Below are 20,155 nucleotides of genomic sequence, written 5' to 3' on the forward strand. Positions count from 1 at the left end.
GGGAAAAGTTGACCCTTAGATGGAAAATTTTCTGCAATGTTAATATTTACTGAGCGCCCACTTGCCCCGCACAATGTACTTGGGAGATACAGAATAAAGAAATACCGCTTTCCCTGCCCTCAAAGTGCTGACACTGTCTTAGTCTTCAGTCACAAACATGCCTTGGGAAGACCCGCATCCAGTCACCATTAGAAGTCATTCATACTGAGGTCACATGGGAAGGAAAATGATCCGTCCAAGCCGATTTGCTTGTATCCACCCCACTGCTTAGTACGGTGCCTGGCACATAGTAAGCGCTTAATAGTAATTATGGAATTTGTGAAGGACTTACTATGTGTGAGGCACTATACTAAGCATTGGGTGGATACAAGCAAATCGGGTTGGACAAAGTCCCTGTCCCACCTGGGGCTCGGAGTCTCCATCCCCACATTACAGACGAGGGAACTGAGGCACCGAGAAGTGGAGTGATTTGCTAAAGGTCAAAGAGCAGATACCACTATAAATATATACAGCGGTGTATATATATATTAATCTATATATTTTTAACACTTGTTAATTGCCATGTATTTCCTGATATTCCCCCTTGTCCTGTAGACTGGAAGCTACACCTCTACTGTATTGTACTTTGGCAGGTGCTTTGTACTCATTCATTCAATCATATTTATTGAGCACTTACTGTGTGTAGAGCACTGTACTAAGTGCTTAGAATGTGTAAGCACTTAATAAATACTATTAATTGATTGATTGCTTCTCCTTCATTTCCCCCCCATTCTCATACTCAGCCTGCCATCCCTGGCTCTGAGCTCGGATGTTCCCAGGATCCATAAAGCACCACCACGATTGTCGTGGCCACGATAACTATCCATCTAGGGAAGCTCGGCCCCACAGGCCAAACCCGGGCAGTCCTTCTGGCTGACGTCACTCAGCACTTGGGAAGTGGGCTGAGGCAGGGACACAGATGTAGGCGAGTGAGACAGCAGAGCTCAGAGGATGCTACCTGACAATCCCTTGTGACTCTATATGAGCAGTGGTTCCCCGGAGATGTTAATCAGAGGCTCTTTGGTGCTTGAACATCCTAATGATTTGGAGGAGGAAACGCAAGCTAGAAGCAACTGCTCTTGCTCTGGCTGTCCCTTAGAGGCCACTTGGCAATCAGACATCTGTATAATATAATAATAATGTTGGTATTTGTTAAGCGCTTACTAGGTGCAGAGCACCGTTCTAAGCCCTGGGATAGATACAGGGTAATCAGGTTGTTCCACGTGGGGCTCACAGTCTTCATCCCCATTTTACTGAGGCACAGAGAAGTTAAGTGACTTGAGCACAGTCACACAGCTGCCAAGTGGCAGAGCCAGGATTCGAACCCATGACCCCTGACTCCCAAGCCCGGGCTCTTTCCACTAAGCCATGCTGCTTCTCAAAATGTGGAGATGCCGGGGATTGAACTCAGGGCTTCATACATTCAAAGCATGCTCTCTACCACTGAGCTACATCTGAGACTTCCATAGCAATGACTGTGGTCACTCAGCCCGGGAGAGCAATCCACTGGAGCACTGGCCACCTCCCACTCTCATAAAACCCCAACTCCAGATTCAAATCAAGAAGACTCCTTCCTATTAGATTGGGAGCCCAGTGTGGGACAGGGACTCTGTCCTACCTGTCCTAGCCCAGTGCTTAGAACGGTGCTTGACACAGAGTAAGAGCTTAACAAATACCATTAAAAAAAAAGACTGAGGATTCTAGCCAGCTACAGCTCGTCTGTTATTCAAAGAAACCAAAAGATACGGCAAATAATGGCCCTTTCACTGACTGGCTTTTTGCATCCCCAAAACGCTTGTTCTGTTTCAGTTTCCCTTCGACACACTCACAATAGTACAGTTGTCCACTCCGATGGCAAGTCATTCTCCACCTCGCACCAAAGGTTAGCATTTTCTCGGAGAATTTCGTGAGGTGCAAGTGTTAGGTCCTATTTTCCATCTTCTTTCCCTTGAAACTGCAGCAGTGGGTAGGCAGGAGAGAAGGTGGTAAATGGTAAGGCACCATCGTCTTGTGTTTCTAAGTCTTGGGTTGCCAACAGGACTGGTGGTCAAAAACATGTGGCACTGAGCCCCAGTCCAAAGGAAATGGAAGGTGGCTTAGAATTGAAAGTATAATGAGACACCCAGGATAGAGAGGGCCCTCTCTCTTCATAATAATAATAATACTACTATTAATAAAATTGTGGTATTTACCTAGGGCTTAGTACGTGCCAAGCATTTTGCTAAGTGTTGAGGTAGATATAAGATAATCAGATCAGACACAGTCCCTGTCCCACAATGTCAGCAGCTCAGTGAAGTGGGGATGGGGGTGGGGGGAGGAGAATGAGTTTAAACCAATGAAATCTATTTTGTAGGAAGGTCTAGCATACATTTGCATTAGGGATGTGTCTAATTTCTCAGCTGGCAAACAATGACAAACTGTATGGAGTCTCTGCCTTGGGCCTCTTCACCCAGTAGATCGCACTGGATTTATTGCTACTGTCTCTAGGCTATATGTGGTGCAAGACACTACTGGCCTTGGGAAAATGTATATGGAATTGAAGCTAAGTAATCACTACCTAGACCCTCAACAGGATTTGAAAAAAGTTGGCAGAACCCCACTCATATGTATCCGTCGTCTTCCTGCCCCAGCGTAGTTTATGATTTTATCTATCCTGGCAGCAGCATACTGGGGAAAGAATCCATCATTAGTATTTATTGAGTGCCTTCTCTATGCAGAGCACTCTAGTAAAGTGGTTAGGAAGATCCCTGCTCTTAAGGAATTTATAATCTAGCAGGTGGGGAGAAGAATCTGGCTGCAAAATTTTTAAGCAATTAGGTGCAAAGTGAATCAGCACAGCTCTCTCTCTAACCAACAGAGGGGCTTCTGCCCCAAACACCTCCCCTCTCCCTTCTTTCTACACCAGCTATTTTTACTCATAACTTCAATCAACCTCTAGAAACCAAAGGCCACGGACACCCTTAGCCTCTTCCACAGCAGCCTTGGAGAAAAGCCAGGTTTATTATTATTATTATGATGATAATTAATAATTATAACAGCAATGAAGGTATTTGTTAAGCATCTACTAGGTGCCAAGCACTGGGATGGATACAAGGTAATCAGGATGGACACAGGACCTGTCCCACATGGGGCTCACAGTCTTGATCCCCATTTTTCAGATGAGGTAAGTGAGGTAAAGAGAAGTTTAGTGAATTCTCCAAGGTCACATAGCAGACATGTGGCAGAACCGATATTAGAACCTCCATCCTCTGACTCCCAAGCCCAGCCTCTTTCCACTAGGCCATTACCACATGCTAGTGATAGCATGAAAAGCAAAATATAATAATAATATTAATGTTGGTATTTGTTAAGTGCTTACTCTGTGCAGAGCACTGTTCTAAGCACTGGGGTAGATACAGGGTCATCAGGTTGTCCCACGTGAGGCTCACAGTCTTCATCCCCATTTTACAGATGAGGTAACTGAGGCACAGAGAATAATAATAATAATGTTGGTGTTTAAGCGCTTACTATGTGCGGAGCACTGTTCTAAGCGCTGGGGGAAATACAGGGTAATCAGGTTGTCCCACGTGAGGCTCACAGTTAATCCTCATTTTACAGATGAGGTAACTGAGGCTCACAGTCTTCATCCCCATTTTACTGAGGCACAGAGAAGTGAAGTGACTTGAGCACAGTCACACAGCTGCCAAGTGGCAGAGCCGGCATTCGAACCCATGACCTCTAACTCCCAAGCCCGGGCTCTTTCCACTGAGCCACGCTGCTTAGTTAAGTGACTTGCCCACAGTCACACAGCTGACAAGTGGCAGACCCAGGATACAAACCCATGACCTCTGACTCCCCAGCCCGGGCTCTTTCCACTGAGCCACGCTGCTTCCCATGACCTAGTGGATAGACCACAGGCCTGGGAGTCAGAAGGACCTGGGCTCTAATCCCAGCTTTGCCACTTGTCTGTTATATTACTTTGGGCAAGTCACTTTATTTATCTGTGCCTCATCTGCAAAAGGGGGATAAGGCTGTGAGCCCCATGTGGGACAGGGACCGTGTCCAACCTGATTAGGTTACATCTACCCCAGTGCTTAATACAGTGTCTTCCACATAAGAAGCTCTTAACTAATACCATAAAAATAAACCTGGATGGTAACCCACTGACCTGAGTCATCAACAGGGGCCTCAGGGCCAAAAGCTGGAGAATCCTTTGGGTCTACAGCATCTCTGCCTCTTAGGGGGATTCCAAAAGCCACGTGAAGGTCTAAAGGCCACACAGCTTTCCTGCGGATCCCAGGACTCAGCAAGAGTGGGCTGAATAATCATCCAACATTTCGACTGGGAACTTGAGAAAAGCCAAACCCAACCCAAACCTTCTCTGTTTTTCAAGCAATGACAAGGCGAAGGACAATTTTAACCAATGTGCGAGAGACAGACCAACTTGGGGTGCAGTCATCTGGAGAAACGTGGCCCTCCTGGGGCAGAGGCTTTGGGAATATTATGATACAAGATGGAAGAATTCGAACCGGGGTGGAACTGAACACGTGCCGCCAACAGCTGAGCCGAAGTCTCAGAGACAATGTTTTCACTTTGCACAGTAAGGAAGAGGTGGTCGGTCGGACATTAAATGAAGCAGCGTGGCCCAACGGAAAGAACACGGGTCTGGGAGTCAGGGGACCTGGGTTCTAATCCCAGTTTGCCTGCTGTGTGACCTGGAGCAAGTCAGTTAACTTCTCTGTGCCCTAGTTTCTCCATCTGCAAAACAGAGATTCATCACCTTATCCCTGCGACCTAGACTGTGAGCCTGACTGTGTCTGATCTGATTATCTGTGATTTATCCCAGTGCTTAGTCCAGTGCTTGGCACATACTAAAGCACTTAAGAAATACCACCATTACTCACTGGGCTTTTCTGCAAATGAGGACCAGCTTCTTGTAAAACAAAATTTAGTGAGACTATACTTTCAAGAAATAAGGGAATGCCACAAACAGAAACTTTCTTAATAGATTCCACATGACTGAGCCTAATGAATTAAGTAGCAACTGCCTCCGACCAAGATGATGTCTATGAAAACGCTAACAATAACACTAAAACCATCCACTTATCCTGGATGTGGCCAGGTGCTCTCGCTGAGACAGAGTAGTGTTTAGCCAATAAAGTTGTTTAAATATCATCTTAACAGACCTTTACCCCATTACCTTATGACATCCTTCAATATTCGGCCAGCCAAGGCGAGGTGCTTTTAAAAGTACTTTAGATTAACACAAAAAGCCATTCTGGCTCTTAAAGGATTGCCGACCAGCAGCGAAATTGTCTTAGCTTTAAAATCCCCAATCAGCCTGTCACATCATCTTTGTTTTCTTGCATGTTCAATGCCTATTTGTTCAATCAGCCATACCCGCTCTCATCTATTCCTCCACCAAGTCCACCCCCTGCAAGTGGCTTTGCATAAACTCAGAAAGGTGAGGCGGATTAGCACTGAGGTGAAAAACGGGGCAGATTCTGTTGGTGGCATTCTTCCGCTTCACTTTCCCTGTCTAGAAACCTAAACTCAAGCGCTCCAAAGCACTACAACTGCAAAGATGCAGGAATGATTTTAATAACGGTGCCCCTCTGTCCCAAATTCAACATGCCCTTGCCGCAGGCTTTGGTGGGACTAAGGTGTCGCTAACCTGCAACAGTAATTCAACACAAATCAGATGAGGAACAGTGCAAGACTCATGCTTGAATTCCTTTCGGGGTGCAGAAATCGGCATCTGCGTAGGTTTCAAGCAGACACTGTCACCTAATTTCTACGTAACTCCATGAGAATCCCACTCTCTTCTGTGTCACCCTTGAACTAGGATTTACACCCTTTATTCACCCCTCACTCAGTCCCAGAGCACTTATGTAATAATAATAATAATAATGTTGGTATTTGTTAAGGGCTTACTAAGTGCAGAGCACTGTTCTAAGCACTAGGGTAGATACAGGGGAATCAGGTTGTCCCATGTGAGGCTCACAGTCTTAATCCCCCTTTTACAGATGAGGTAACTGAAGCACAGAGAAGTTATGTGACTTGTCTAAGGTCCACATCTGTAATTTATTTACATTAATGTCTGTCCCCCCCTTCTAAACTGTAAGCTCCTTGTGGGCAGGGAACTTGTCTACCGACTCTGTTATGGTGTTCTCTCCCAAGCGCTTAGTACAGTGCTCTGCACACAGTAAGGACTCAATAAATACAATTGATGGAGAATAACTGGCAGCTTCTAAAAGGAATCTTGTGATACCCAAAAGTGAGTGGCTAATAGAGAAAAATTAAGAATTATGGTGCTCATTAAGCACTTAATCTGTGCCTAGCACTGTTCTAAGTGCTGGGGTAGATACCAGTTAATCAGGTAGGTCACAGTCCCTGTCCCACATGGGGCTCACAGTCTAAGAGGGAGTAAGATTGAAGTTCCATTTTATAGATGAGTTAACTGAGGCAATGTTAGGAGACAGCCCCCTGCTCCCCTACTCAGATATACATTAGCCCCACATTTAAGCCCTGAACAGAGACCACCTGACTCCCTGATAACAAGCACCACAACAGGGTTTTGGTACTCACCTTTACCCCACCTGTCTCAGTTTAAAGTAGAGGGAAGCCAGAAGCCACTTTCCCCCTGAAATGGCCCTTACCCAGCAGGTTCACCCTAGTGGAGGTGGGGGGAGAGGATGGGGGAAATTGGAATAAGAACAAGAGATTTATCCTGAGGTAGAAGGTTCCAAGATGGGAGGAATTAATCAATGGTATTTATTATTATTATGCTACTTGTCAAATAATGGCATTTGTTAAGCGCTTATTATGTATCAAGCACTGTTCTAAGCATTGGGGGGAAACAGGGTAATCAGGTTGTCCTACATGGGGCTCACAGTCTTAATCCCCATTTTACAGATGAGGGAACTGAGGCCCAGAGAAGTGAAGTGACTTGCCCAAAGTCACACAGCTGACAAGTGGCGGAGCAGGGATTAGAACCCATGACCTCCGATCCCAAGCCCGGGCTCTTTCCACTGAGCCTTTTGCCAAGCACTGCTCTAAGCACTTGGGTAGATGCAAGTTAATCGGTTTGCACATAGTCCCTGTCCCACATGAGGCTCATGGTCTGAGGAGGAGGGAAAACGGGTATTTAATTCCCATTTTACAGGTGGGGAAACTGAGACACTCTAATTAAGCGGCTTGCCCAAGGTACCCAGCGAGGAATTGGCAGAGCTGGTATTAGAACTCAGTTCTTCTGACTCCCAGCTCTGTGCTCTTTCTACTAGGCCACGCTGCTTCTCACATTCAGTGAATGCTTACTGAGTGCAGAGAACTGTACTTGGCATTTGGGAAAGTACAAAACAGTAGAGTTGATTGTTAAAAACACCTTGATGAAGAACAGGTGCTCGGAAAGCAGAGATTGCTCTTTGGAGACAGAAAACCTCCCATTCAGGTGCCTTGGGACTGACCGAGATCTCAGCCCAGGCTTAAGGGAGCTCCCAGCACTGCGAGGAAATAGAAGAGGAAAAATCTCTTAGAGGAGGGCTGCAGTCAGGCTGGTTTACCCGAGTAGAGCCACAAAGGGAAGTACAATAAAAAGTTACCACCACCTCCTCGCTGGCTTTAATGGAATCTCTGAGGCACATGGGCCACATCGCATCAACAACAACTTCTGCACTCTGTCCTCAAGTATCTGTTGTTCACAACCATCTGCCTTGAATTAATGAAGTTTTCATGCATTACTTATTAATACAGATTTGGGTGCTCTGTAAACCGGAGACATTTTGCATAAATTAAAGAATACCATAATTAAGTTTTAATGAATACATATACACAGCTAATATAAAATTTCTCTTCAGAACGGTTGAGGGGAGACACAGAAAAAGTAATGAGGATTTCTAATTAGATCTACCTAGAGGCCTCAGAACCTGTATCTTCTCTTCTCAAGAAAGACAAACCCCACATTTTCCAGAACTGAACCCTGCTGCGATCAAACCTATGGCAAAAACTCATTTGGAATAGGTCTCTTTTGTAAAGAGAGACAACTCTCCCCTTCCCCTGCATCCTCCTCAGCAAGTATGAGTGTTTATACAAATTCCCTTACTTCAAAACTTACTTTAAGAGCGTAAGAAGAAAAGTCTTGAGTCCCACAGCCAAGAATGTGCTCCTTCTGTTACTCTACATAGAATATCCTGAACAAAAACCATAGGACTAATTGGGAGTAATAATAATACTGTGGTATTGGTTTCATTCTTATTATGTAATAATGATAATAATAATTATTATATTTGTTAATATATCTGCCAAACACTGCACTAATCGCTGGGGTAGATACAAGATAATCAGGTAGGAAACAGCCCGACTCACATGGGGCTCACAGACTAAGTAGAACAGCTGTTGAATTTCCATTTTACAGATGAGGTAACTGAAAATAATGAAAATAGGTAAAGCGTCTTGCCCAAGGTCACACAGCACTCACATGGCACGGCCAGAACTAGAACCCAGATCCTCTGACTCCCAGGTCTATGCTCTTTTGGCTAGGCCATGCTCTTTCCATGGAAAGAGCATAGGCTTGGGAGTCAGAGGACATGGGTTCTAATCCCACCTCTGCCACTTGTCTGCTGCATGACCTTGGGCAAGTCACTTAACTTCTGTGGGCCTCAGTTACCTCATCTGTAAAATGGGGATTAAAAGTGTGAGCCCCACGTGGGACAACCTGATTACCTTGTATCTACCCCAGCGCTTAGAACAGTGCTTGGCACATAGTAAGCACTTAAATACCTTAATTACTATTATTATTATTGAGAAGCAGCATGGCTCAGTGGAAAGAGTATGGGCTTGGGAGTCAGAGGTCACGGGTTCTAATGCCGGCTCCGCCATTTATCAGCCGTGTGACTTTGGGCAAGTCACTTCACTTCTCTGTGCCTCAGTTACCACATCTGGAAAATGGGGATTATAACTGTGAGCCCCACGTGGGACAACCTAATTCCACTGTATCTACCCCAGTGCTTAGAACAGTGCTTGGCACATAGTAAGCGCTTAACAAATACCAAAATTATTATTAGCACAGTAGTCCCCTCTTCCCTGGATCTGTCATTCCACCTGCCACCCTAAATGTGTTTATTTCACTTAATTGTGTACTTTGACTCGACTGAGGCTACACACTGCACGTGTAGGCAGTTGGTAAACACTGAGGATGAGGAGGATGGGGCAGAACTTTCCTTTGAAACCTGACTGGAGCCAAGGCAGCCGCAGTCTCTTCAGCACTGCCACATAGGTGACCATCATTCCACTCCACACTTCTTCTAAGAGGGAGGCAGTGTGGTTCAGTAGAGAGAGCACAGACCGGGAGTCAGAAGACCCGAGTTCTAATTCTGGTTCCACCACTTGTCTGCTGTGTGGTCTTGGGCAAGTCGCTTCACTTCTCTGGGCCTCGGTTATCTTATCTGCAAAACGGGGATTAAGACTGTGAGCCCTATGTGGGACATTCATTCATTCATTTAATCGCATCGATTGAGGGCTTACTGTGTGCGGAGCACCGTCCTAAGTGCTTGGAAATACATTTCGGCAACAAACAGAGACAATCTCTACCCAACAACGGGCTCACAGTCTGTGTCCAACCTGATTACTTTATATCTACCCAGAGCCTAGTACGGTGCCTGGCACACAGTAAGTGTCTAACATAAACTATTAAAAAAGAAAGAGAGAAGAAAGCTAGGAGCACACAGAAGCTAAGGAGAGAAGAATCTGACCAACAGACTCTTGGACTCCAAGAAAAGACTCATTCCAGCCCGTAAACAGACTAAAAATTCTATGTGAAAGGCCCATTTTTGAGTGTGTGTGTGTGTGTGACAGCATGCCTAAGGAATGAAATAAAAACTGGGATCTTCCCACGGTGCCATTTTAAAAAATGATCCTCACATAGCCACCCACCTTCCCGGGATCCACTAAAAGTTCAATAGCAGTAATAGCAATAAGAGCTTTTGTTGAATGTTCGTTGTGCAATGCATAGGACGCACAAAACCAACAGGTAACACATTCCCTGTCCACGGGCAGCTTACACTCTGATAAAGAGGTGGCCACAAAAGCATTTACGAACAAGAGTAAGCAAAATAAAAAATTGAATGTACACTTAATGTTGGTATTTGTTAAGCGCTTACTATGTGCCGAGCACTGTTCTAAGCGCTGGGGTAGACACAGGGGAATCAGGATGTCCCACGTGGGGCTCACAGTCTTAATCCCCATTTTACAGATGAGGGAACTGAGGCACAGAGAAGTGAAGTGACTTGCCCACAGTCACACAGCTGACAAGTGGCAGAGCTGGGATTCGAACTCATGACCTCTGACTCCGAAGCCCGTGCTCTTTCCACTGAGCCACGCTGCTTTGAATAAATGTAAATATCTAAGTTGTGAGGGTGAGTATATCAGTCAATTAATGGTAGCTACTGAGCTCTTACTATGTTCAGAGGACTCTACAATACGATAGTCGGTCAACCCGTTCCCCGCCCACAAGGCACGTAAGAGCTACAGATGGCTGATGGGTTAATGGGATTTGGGAGGCTGGAAAACAATCGGGGAAGACATGTTGGAGGAAGTGGGCTTTCAGGAGGGCTTTGAACATGGGCAGGGCTGTGATCTGCTATATCTGAAAGGGAAGAAGTTCCCCACGAGGGGAACAGAGGGGTAGAGGGGCTGAGGCAGGACAATTCAAAGTGAGTTCGAGTTAGGAGGTTAGTTTGGGAGGAATGAAGAGAACAGGATGGGGAGTAGCAGGTGAAGAGAGCAGATATGTAAAGTGAGGGAGCCCAAATGCCAAGAATTTACCAAGCGGGCTTTGAGCTATCTTTCTGGCTCAGATTATGTAAACATTCTCTCCCACTGTAACTACAGTCTGAATTGTATACTGGAGCGGCTCGATCGTCTCACATAAAATCCAGAAAACAATGCTAAACAAGTTAACGGGCCCTACCGAAGGCCAGAAGGGTAGAGAATCTGACCCCAAATCGATCCATTACAGAGTTTTTCAATGTCAGATGCAGTGTTAGAAACCTACTTCGACCCCTGCAGAGACCCAAATTTCATAAAGTATTTTGAAAATTACTTCATTCCTTTGATTTACCCTACGAGACAATGACTGCCTTTATTCCTCTGAGCCAACACAATGATTAGTTTCTTGTCCACAACATAGGAAGGTTTTAACATATCCATTTATTTGTTTCTCCAGAGTCACAATAGCATTTTTTTTTAATAGGGATAACCTGGAAAGAGAAAGGACTCAAAAGAAGGCATTTCTCACTTGGAACATGGCTTTAGTGTTGTTGTTTTTTAAAGCAATACAAAAATGAACTTTGGGATTTGTGAAATTTCAACTGTACTGAAACACTACACAGGCTGTTTGACTATACAACTTGGGACTCTCACTTCACAAGTGCTCATAAGACATAATTCTAATTTCAATATTACAATCCAACCCAAGAGTTCGCTTCCCTGGAACCCTTAATGACTTCAGAAACTGAATCATCAAGAATTAGCTTACTCAGAACACATAATAATGTCATGCCATAAACCGAATCTTCGAAGACATGAAGAGTCTTCCAGGCCTCTGGCTGGCCGAGTCTCTCGGGATCCAGTTGGAATAAACGACGGAGTCATCTAATTCTAAATGCTAAGCATAACATTCAGAAGGAGTACTTGGAATCTCCCATCTGGGCTCCAGGGAAACTTCCCACTTGACCCTTACCCATACTAATGACATTTTTAAAAATTAAAGTTTGTTAAGAGTTAATTGTTTTAAAATCCTATTAAATAGTAGCATCCTTCTGTAAACTGGAAAGTTTTTCCTGGTATTTGTAGCAGTGGTTTGTCAGGCTGCAATATCCAGCTATTTTAGGAAACATATTACATACACACAAATACATATATATAAACACACATCCATCCCCACAGATCTGAATGTACAGAGACATGTATTAAGATGGTGTGTATAGATATGCACCTCCCAATACACAACTAAGGATTTTTTGTACTGAATAGGCCTGTATATGAACACAGGCTTAAAATATGTAGAAATTAAAGCAAAACCCAATGGTTCCCCTTCACACAGAACATCAGGATCATATCCCAGGCTGCCAAAGGATCATATATCCCACATATTATACAGATAAAAGAAACACGATTTTCCCCGAGACTTTTATAAAGCACTTCATTAAAATTTCATTTTAAAAGAACCCTCAGTATTTAAATAAAAGTTTTTGGAACATACAATAACCTTATGTACAGGCATCTGCAGCAGAAAGATGTGCAAACTGGCCCCGTTCAGAAATTCTGAAGCTCAGGAATATTTTGGTATAAGTCCAGTGACTCGGGGTTTGAGAAAGCTCCGCGCTGTTCCACCGACTTCCCTGCAATAACCTGCTTCACAGCGACTTCCACTTTCTTGCCATTAATTGTGTACTGCAAGTTTAAGGAGAAAAAGAAAAAGATTCGGTTATAGAGAGAAAAACGACACCAAACTGTTCCTGTCTTACTGGAAATATCACCAACCCAAGAATTGGATTGTAATAGTTGAGAACTGAACCTACAGCCAGGCTTTGGCCCCACACATTTTAACCCTTTGGCAACCTCTCAGCCACTACTACTACGGCAGTGATACCATTTTCATCCCAAAAAGTCACGTTCCACCTGTACCAACTTTTGGCCAAACATCTAAATCGATTTTATCGAATACCACCAGCCTTTGTTTTACGTGTAGGTGTAAACGTCCTTGGGCTGCACAATCTGACCCTCTTGCCCCTGAGTGTTCAGAGGGAACAGGGTCCTAGTAGAAGCTTTGATAGTACAAGACCAGCAGTGGAAAGAGTTGGGATTAAGGGGAGGTTAAGATTTTCTCTTACTGCTCTCAAAAGCTTTCCTACCATGAGTATCCTTCACCAAAAGGAAGATATTTTGGAGCAAGAGAAAGCAAAAGAGAGCAAGAAACATCGTGAGAGAGCAGAGGACAGGAGCAGGAGGATGTGTGTGTTCAAAGAGTATTTGCTCCACACCGAAAAGCACTGAGGCCTAGGGAGAAGAGCACAAGCTTTGGAGTTAGAGGACCTGGGTTCTAGTCCCAAACCACTTGCCTGCTCTGCTAACTTAGACAAGTCATTTAACTTCTCTGTGCTTTCACTTCCTCATCTGTGAAATGGGACTTCAATACTTGTTCTCCCTCCTACTTGGACTTTGAGCCCCATGTGGGACAGGGACGGTCTGATCTACTTTAGGTTTTATCTACCCCAGTGCTTAGTAAAGGGCTTGGCACATAGTAAGCAATTAAATGCCACAATTATCATTATTAGTCGGGAATGAGATATCTGCACTGTGCCCGGGTCGGCGTCCGTCCAAATTTAAGCAGGACTAGAATCTCTTCACAGAGCTCAGGGGATATTGAGCCCAAGCCAAACGCTAATGCAGGTTGTGTTTTGCCATGGAAGAGTGGTGTTGGAGGGGGGAGTCCGTTGCCTTTAGTTAATTGCTGGATATCTTTAATGGAAAAAGAGTCTTTCCGTTAAAGCATTCTAAGGGCTGCTATGTTCATGCCCATTCTCCATTCCCAGTCACTGGATGCTCTACTTATGGCTGGAGAGTTTCTGGGAATTCAGGATTTCTGGGAGGCGGCGTGGCCTTGTGGAAAGAACATGAGTCTTGGAGACCTGGTTTCCAACTCCAGTATCACTGGCCTGCTGCGTGACTTTAGACAAGTCATTTAACCTCTCTGCACTTGTTTTCTAAACTGTAAAATCGAGATAAGATACCTATTCTTTTAAGCTCTTTGGTTCATTCATTCAATAGTATTTATTGAGCGCTTACTGTGTGCAGAGCACTGTATTAAGGGTTTGGGAAAGTACATACAGCAATAAAGAGAGAAAATCCCTGCCCATAGCAAGCTCAGACATCAAGAGACAGACATCAGTACAAGTAAAAAGACATCAATATTAATAAATGAAATCACAGACATATAAATAAGTGCTGTAGGGTGAGGGGAGGGGGGAAGAGCAAAGGGAGCAAGTCATGGTGATGCAGATGGGAGTGGGAGATGAGGAAAAGTGGGGCTTAGCCTCAGGTTGTGAATCCCATTTGGAACAAGGGGCTTTTTCCTATGCTATTACCTTGAGTTCACCCCAGCACTTAGTACAGTGCCAGATACCTACTATGCGCTCAATACATATCCTAGTGGTCGGAGCACAGGCTTAAGAGTCAGAAAGTCAGGGGTTCTAATCCCATTCTGCCAAGGCTGTGTGACTTGGGCAAGTCACTCACTTCTCTGGGCCTCACTTCCCTCATGTGTAAAATGGGATGAAGACTGTGGGCCCCATGTGGGAAAGAGACTGTGCCTACCCAGATTACCTTGTAAGTCCCCCAGTGCTTAGAACAGTGCTTGGCACATTAGTAAACACTTAAATGCAATTACCTAAGAATAATAACACAATAGCAATAAAAATAATAATCGGGATGGTGACCCAACATTGTCCGAGAAGGGGGACGACGGGGGCGGAGAAAGAGGTTCTCAAGGAAAAAAAGAAACAGCAGGACCACAAAGCATCGTTCAAGATATTTTTCGTTGTTCTGCAACCCTCTTCAAATTCCTCCAAATTCTTCCCTGTTGTTTTCTGTTTATTCCAGAGTAATCTCTCCGCTCCTCCTTTGCCCAAACATTATGACATCTACCTCAATCACCCACATATCCAGTCTGAGGAAGCTGGGCCTGTACTTGGTTGCCTGATGGTCTAAAATGAAAAGTCTTAAAACTCCTGAGGCAAGGCGCCTCACACGCCTCTGCCTCAATGGCAACGTCCAGCGCTTAGAACAGTGCTTTGCACATAGCAAGCGCTTAACAAATGCCATCATTATTTATCAGCTCTTCAAGCCTGCCAGGGCAGTGCCCAGTGCACCCAGCAATGCCAGTCCTGCCCAGAAGACATAGACCCTAACAGAAGACTCCTGCTCTCCTGCCACGTACCTATTTACAGGAGTATGGGAGGGGCACTGGGCACATTTGGCCTATGTGAGAATTGTAAACTCCTCACTAGATTATAATCTCCTGAGGTCAGGGGTTGTAACTCTGCTGTACTCTCCCATGCACTCAGTACAGTGCTCTATATAGGGCAGACTGTAAGCATTTTAATAATAATGATGATGGTATTTGTTAAAACACTTACTAGGTGCCAAGTAGGGTTCTAAGCGCTGGGGTAGATACAAGGTAATCAAGTTGTCCCACGAAAGGCTCACAGACATAATCCCCATTTTACAGATGAGGTAACACGCACAGAGAAGTTAAGTGACTTGCCCGAAGTCACACAGCTCATAAATGGCAGAGCCGGGATTAGAACCCACGACCTCTGACTCCCAAGCCCATGCTCTTTCCATTAAGCCACTCTGCTTCTCAGACCAGTAATCATGTTGTAGTGGAAAAAGCCCAGGCCTGGGAGTCAGAAGGTCCTGGGTTCTAATCCCCCATCTGCCACCTGTCTATGTGACTCTGGGCAAGTAACTTCACTTCTCTGTTCCTCAATTACCTCATCTGTAAAATGGGGATTGAGATTGTGAGCCCCACGTGGGTCCAGAATTGGGTCCCATCCAATTTGCTTGTAGTCACCCCACCGCTTAGTGCAGTGACTGGCAGAGAGTGAGTGCTTACCGTCACTTAACTCCTCTGTGCCTCGGTTACCTCATCTGTAAAATGGGGATGAAGACCGTGAGCCTCATGTGGGACAACCTGATTACCCGGTATCTACCCCAGCACTTAGAACAGTGCTCTGCACATAGTAAGCGCTTAACAAATACCCACATTATTAACGAATACAATTATTAATATATTGAATTCTTCCAAACAATCAGTACAGTGCTCTGCAAAGAATACATGCTCAATAAATAATCGTGAGGGATGGCTTCCTGGAGGGCAGGGACTGGTAGGAAGAGGGAGAATCCTCAGACTTCACGTCTCCAAAGACAACCGGGAAGAGCCTGGCCACTCTCCAGGCTAGTAGCCCTAAAGATTTGGATTCATAGTCTGCATTCCCATTTGTCTTATAGAGAATAATCCTTGGAATTTTCCTTTAAACCATAAATGGGAAAAAAAAAAATGGTCTTTCTGCCAACAAGATACAGCATTCCTAATTTTCAAACTGATCTCACTTCAGAATAAAAAGAAAAACGTTCTGCACGTCTTTAAAAATCAAAATGGGATTTTTGAGGTAGTGATATGTGAATGGTTCAGAAATTTCTTTCCCAGGCAAAAGGCTTGGTGACAGTTTGATCACTTTACCACTGGCACATTTTTACCTGAAATGTAATTAAAATCCATTCATTTGAAAAATGCCATCAATGCGTGAACTAATTAATGATCTAAGCAGGGGCTCCTCGGGGACTGCCTGTCACCAACCCCTCGCTGGATTAGTTTTTCCTCCTTTAAATCCAAGTGATTTGTGCTCGAGAATCATCCAAATGACTTCAAGTGTGGTTTTGGGGACCAAAATAACTCCTGCCAGTCTGCAACACAAATAGGCCACCATTTAAAGATAAATTGAGCTGTTTCGGCTTTAGGTTGGGAGGAAAAAAAGAGCTACAAACCTTCTTTCCTCCTGTAGCACTTGCTCAAGCCAAAAAAAACCGACTTCCTCCCACCAAGAATATTGTGAGAACATCAGCAGGACCACTTCTGAGTAAGGCCAGTGGTCCAGCCAGTCCAGGGTTCTCATTCATTCATTCATTCAATCGTATTTACTGAGCGCTTACTGTGTGCAGAACACAGTCCTAAGCACTTGGAAAGTACAATACAGCAAAAAGAGGGACAATCCCTGCCCACAGTGGGCTCAGAGTCTAGAACGGGGGGAGACGGACATCAGTATAAGTAAACAGCATCAATATAAATATATAGAAATATAGATATATACATATACATATACATATATATATGTACTATGGGGTGGGCAGGGAGGAAGAGCAAAGGGAGAGAGTCAGGGTGAGGTAGAAGGGTGAGCTGAGGGAGCTCCCACAGTGACACCTAGATGAGAAGCAGCATGGTGTAGTGAATAGAGCATGGGCCTGGGAGTTAGAAGGTCACGGGTTCTAATCCCAGTTGTCTGCTGTGTGACCTTCGGTAAGTCACTTCATCTCTCTGTGCTTCAGTTGCCTCATCTGTAAAACGGGGATTGAGACTGTGTCCCCATATAGGACAAGGACTGCGTCCAACCCAATTTACCTGTATCCACCCCAGTGCTTAGTAAAGTGATGGCACATAGTAAGTGATTAACAAATACCACTATCATTATTATTATTACTATTATTAGGAAGACACTTGTGATGGTTGCCATCCTGGCCACAGACTCATGGGGCTGGCAGTGCCAACCATTTTAACAGAACTAGGATTGCAGTCCGTTGGAATCCACGCTAGGCAAAATCTGAATCAGTCACTGCTGCACATGGCACCCGGCAGGCAGAACGCCTTCCTACCTGCAGCATTTTAGTGGTCACTGATTGAAAAACAAATAGTCCAAGGGACAGAGCACATCTGTCACTTTAAGGCAATTTCTCAAGCAGCCTCTTGTCTATTCTTTTTGGCCAAGTATCAATTTTTGCTACCTGGAAAGAGGGAGGTGGGGGGGTGACGGGGAGTACATTTATTTAAATGAGGTTGTTTCTCCTAATCATCCTAATGCTAAAATAATGAAGGAACTTGAGAGCAGGACTCCTGCATTTCTCATAACTCTGCCCAGGACTGAAGATGAGGGCTAATCTGCTTGCTCGTTTGTGATCCATTATAATTGGGTCTCTTTAATGGGAAGGAGCTACTTAACTGTGAGAAACCACAGCCCTGGGCTAGCTGCATCTCCGCCCCTGCAGCGAGGGCCCACAGTAATGTCGTTGGAAGAGAACGCCAGAACAGCAGGACTGGCTGTCATTGCAAGGACGAGCTACCTGGGGCTCTTCTAATCCTCTGTGCCCAGGGGTGAAGCTCAAGGGTCATTTCAGCGGTGGCCACGGGAAAGAGAAAGGCACTGAGAAGCCCTTATGCCCAGTTCCACTACACCAAGTGGAAGGGGGATTTGTAAATATCCAGTGGGAGAGCCAACTGGATCCTCTCTGTGGTCTCTCTAGACTGGCTAAAAAAACTGCTCAACTGGGCTTCACTTTTGCTCTGCGTACCAGCTGCCCCCAGCCTCTTTTCCCAAACAAAATCCATCTTACCTCCAGAGAGCCTATAAAGAGTCTAACTCCCCTAAACTCTCTGGTGGGAGTGAGCAAAACAGGAGGATTACTCTGGTGGGTGCAGATAAAAGGGCATTTAATCTCCAGGAACAATCAAGGCGATTTTGCACACAGCAATTAAATTCGAGGGGAAAAAAACAGTGCTGGAGGAGAGGTAAGATCAAGTAATTAGGCTAGGGAGTTCAAACGGAGAATAAAGGAAAGCTACGATAAGAATTAAGAGAAATATTATTCCCTCCCCACTTTCAGAGAAACCGGTACTCCTTATCTTCCTAATAACAATAGTTGTTGTGACTTTTATTTGGTTTTTATACAATCATCTTCCCAGCTTTGGGTGCCGTAAAACATATAAAGTGACAGCAGCAAAGACAGAGCCCGGAACACTATTTTTTGAGCGCCTCGGGGTGTAATGCCCTCTTTTACATGCTTCAAACATGTAGTGGAAAAGTACGACAAGGTCCCTGCCCACAAATACCTTAAGATCTATCACTGTTCTTGTCTTTTCTGCTGTTCTGTAGTTTCACTGGGTCATCTTTCTTTATGTGTGGGCTGCCAGCCTTCTCTCCCCAGTCTACTTTTTTGACTGTGAGCTTCTTGGGAGCCAAGAATCGTGACATTCTCACCTGTGTATTTTTATCCAGAGCTTAGCCCACAATAGGCACTTAATCAATTCTACTACTTCTCCAGCCACACTGAGAGAACACTGGCTAAATCTTCTGGGGCCACACACCAGGGAAAGGCACTGGGTTTCCTTTTTCAGGAAAAGTGAAATACATCTAACTCTCCCCTGCTCTGAGGATAAAGTTGCCATTTGGAATCATAACTTCTTCCAAAGAAAAGGTTTTTCAATGGTAGGCAGGGAACCTCTCTACCGATTTTGTTACACCGGACCCTCCCAACTGCTTAGTGCAGTGCTCAGAGTAAGCGCTCAATAAATGCAGTTGATCAATTGGTGTATTGAAGCACCTCCCGGGCCCACTGGGCCATGCTGCTTCTCAGGCTAATGTAGCCATTAGCCTTTGAGCCACCAAACTTCAAAAGTCTGGCTCCTGAGAGCCCCCTGTTCCCTTCTCCTGCCATAGCAGAACTGCCTCTTCAGCTCAGAGCGAGGGAACTGTCCCAGATTTGAAGCCTATAATACTAATCAATTCTCCAAACACCTTCAGTGCCCTACATTTTGACATCTGACAAATGACTTCCAAAAAACAGTCGAACAATTCCTGGTGATTGGCTCAACCCCTGCCTGTCAGAAGACAGAAGATGAAACCCAAAGATTTTCTATGACTCCTTACTGTTAAAAGAGTTTTACGATTCAGATATTTAAGGACAAATCAAAGCTTCCAAACTTGAAACTCAGAGCTAACACTGCCCTGAATATCAGAAAAAATAATAATAATAATTGTGGAATTTGTTAAGCGCTTACTATGTGCCAGGCACTGTACTGAGCACTGAGGGAGGATACAAGTAAATCGGTCGGGACCCAGTCCCTTTCCCACATTGGGCTCGCAGTCTTAATCCCCACTTGACAGATGAGGTAACTGAAGCAGAGAGAAGTGAGGTGACCAGCCCAGTAAAGACACAACAGACAAGTACCAGAGTCAAGATTAGAACCCATGACCTTCTGACTCCCAGGCCCGTGCGCTATCCACTAACCCATGCTGCTTCTCTGAGAAAATACACTGCCTAAAAAAGGGCAGTTTTTAAAACCAAACTAAATGAGGGTGGAGTTCTGGGTACTCACAAACATGCCTTTTAAAACATTACATTTCAGAGTCGCATATTGTGCCCAAATGCACACCAGTTTCAATATTACCTTAGCTCCAGAGCAACTTTTGGTTTTGATTATTTCCAGGTGAATTTCAAAAATACATTTACAGGCTTTTTTGTTTGGGGT

General features: G+C 44.7%; 1 protein-coding gene across 1 annotated transcript in view; it reads right to left on the reverse strand.

The window, feature by feature from the left end:
* Positions 1–11,203: 11,203 nt before the first annotated feature.
* The window catches only part of AACS (acetoacetyl-CoA synthetase), a 91,039-nt gene continuing 82,087 nt past the window's right edge, over positions 11,204–20,155 (reverse strand). The window contains exon 18 of the mRNA XM_029058055.2: positions 11,204–12,468. Within this exon, the coding sequence (XP_028913888.1) occupies positions 12,331–12,468 (138 nt within the window). The 3' untranslated portion in view covers positions 11,204–12,330. The remainder of the gene's footprint in view (positions 12,469–20,155) is intronic.

Source organism: Ornithorhynchus anatinus, chromosome 2 (genome assembly GCF_004115215.2).
Source record: "Ornithorhynchus anatinus isolate Pmale09 chromosome 2, mOrnAna1.pri.v4, whole genome shotgun sequence".
NCBI classification, from domain to species: Eukaryota; Metazoa; Chordata; class Mammalia; order Monotremata; family Ornithorhynchidae; genus Ornithorhynchus; species Ornithorhynchus anatinus.